The sequence below is a fragment of the Elephantulus edwardii genome, unplaced genomic scaffold, assembly GCF_000299155.1.
Source record: "Elephantulus edwardii isolate Elephantulus edwardi_28Jun2011 unplaced genomic scaffold, EleEdw1.0 scaffold00030, whole genome shotgun sequence".
Classification (NCBI taxonomy): domain Eukaryota; kingdom Metazoa; phylum Chordata; class Mammalia; order Macroscelidea; family Macroscelididae; genus Elephantulus; species Elephantulus edwardii.
The window spans coordinates 21866787-21867968 of NW_006399780.1; the positions used below are offsets into that span (position 1 = coordinate 21866787).

General features: G+C 34.6%; 1 protein-coding gene across 1 annotated transcript; it reads right to left on the minus strand.

The window, feature by feature from the left end:
- Positions 1-16: 16 nt before the first annotated feature.
- Positions 17-952, minus strand: LOC102851904 (olfactory receptor 6C76-like). The gene has a single exon (XM_006883942.1). It carries the CDS (start codon positions 950-952, stop codon positions 17-19), a length of 936 nt encoding a protein of 311 aa, XP_006884004.1.
- Positions 953-1182: the final 230 nt, after the last annotated feature.

Consider the following 1182-nt stretch of genomic DNA (forward strand, 5'->3'; position numbering starts at 1 on the left):
AAAATTTTCTTTTTTATTACAAAATTTGAATACATTGTTTTTTAATTATCTTCTTCAGTGCTTGTTTCACCTGTTTATTTCTTAGTGTATATATAAAAGGATTTAAGACAGGGGTAACTGAAACTATGAGTAGTGTTATGCCCTTGTTTAAAGCTACCCTTTCCTCTGCAGAAGGTTTAATATACATAAAAATACAACTTCCATAAGAGAGAGAAACAACAATCATGTGGGAGGAACAGGTAGAAAAAGCTCTTTTCCTTTGCAGGGCAGAAGGGATCTTCAGAATTGTTTTTATGATATACCCATAAGAGAACATCACCAACATTAAAGTACCCAGTAGTATGGCAATGGCCAAAATAAAACTTAACAATTCTATGACACTTGTTTCTGTACAAGAGAGTTTCAAGACGGGAGAATAGTCACAGACAAAGTGGTCAATAACATTGGCATCACAGAATTCTAATTCAAGACCCATAATAAGTCCAGGAGAAATTGCTAACAACCCAGCCAACCAGGAGATAACAACCAACTGGGTGCAGACTCTGCTGCTCATGATAGTTGCATAGTGCAGGGGTTTGCAAATGGCCACATAGCGATCATAGGACATGGCAGCCAATAGGAAAAACTCTGATGAACCCAAGAAGATGACAAAAAACAATTGTGCCACACATGCATTATAAGAAATCCTTTTATCCATAGTCATTATGCTAAATAAGTATCTAGGTATACAGGCAGATGTCAATGAGATTTCCAAGAAAGAAAAATTCCTAAGGAAGTGATACATGGGTGTTTTAAGACTTGAGTCCAGAAAAGTGAGCAGGATAATGGTCATGTTTCCAGTTACACTCAATAAATATGCTAAAAATAAAGAAAGGAAAGTCACAATTTGCCAGTTTGGATCATCTGTTAGTCCTAAGAGAATGAAAGTGGTGACTATAGTGTGATTTTTCATGGTTAACTTCTTCTGAATTCCATCAGATCTGGTGGGAAAATAGATAATTCATTTTGTTTAAAATAGTATCATTGAAAATAGATTGAAAAGTGAAGTAGAGAATCAAGCCATTAACTTGAAATGCACATATATTTCTTCTGCCATCAGAAAAAGAACATTTCTAGGAAATATATTGTGAGCTGAAAATGGTAGACAGTGAAGAAGAAGTAATTACCATAAATGTGAAAATT

Bases quoted from the DNA above. Each gene is read 5' to 3' on its own strand.
- LOC102851904 (XM_006883942.1), bottom strand. From the start codon at position 952: ATGAAAAATCACACTATAGTCACCACTTTCATTCTCTTAGGACTAACA.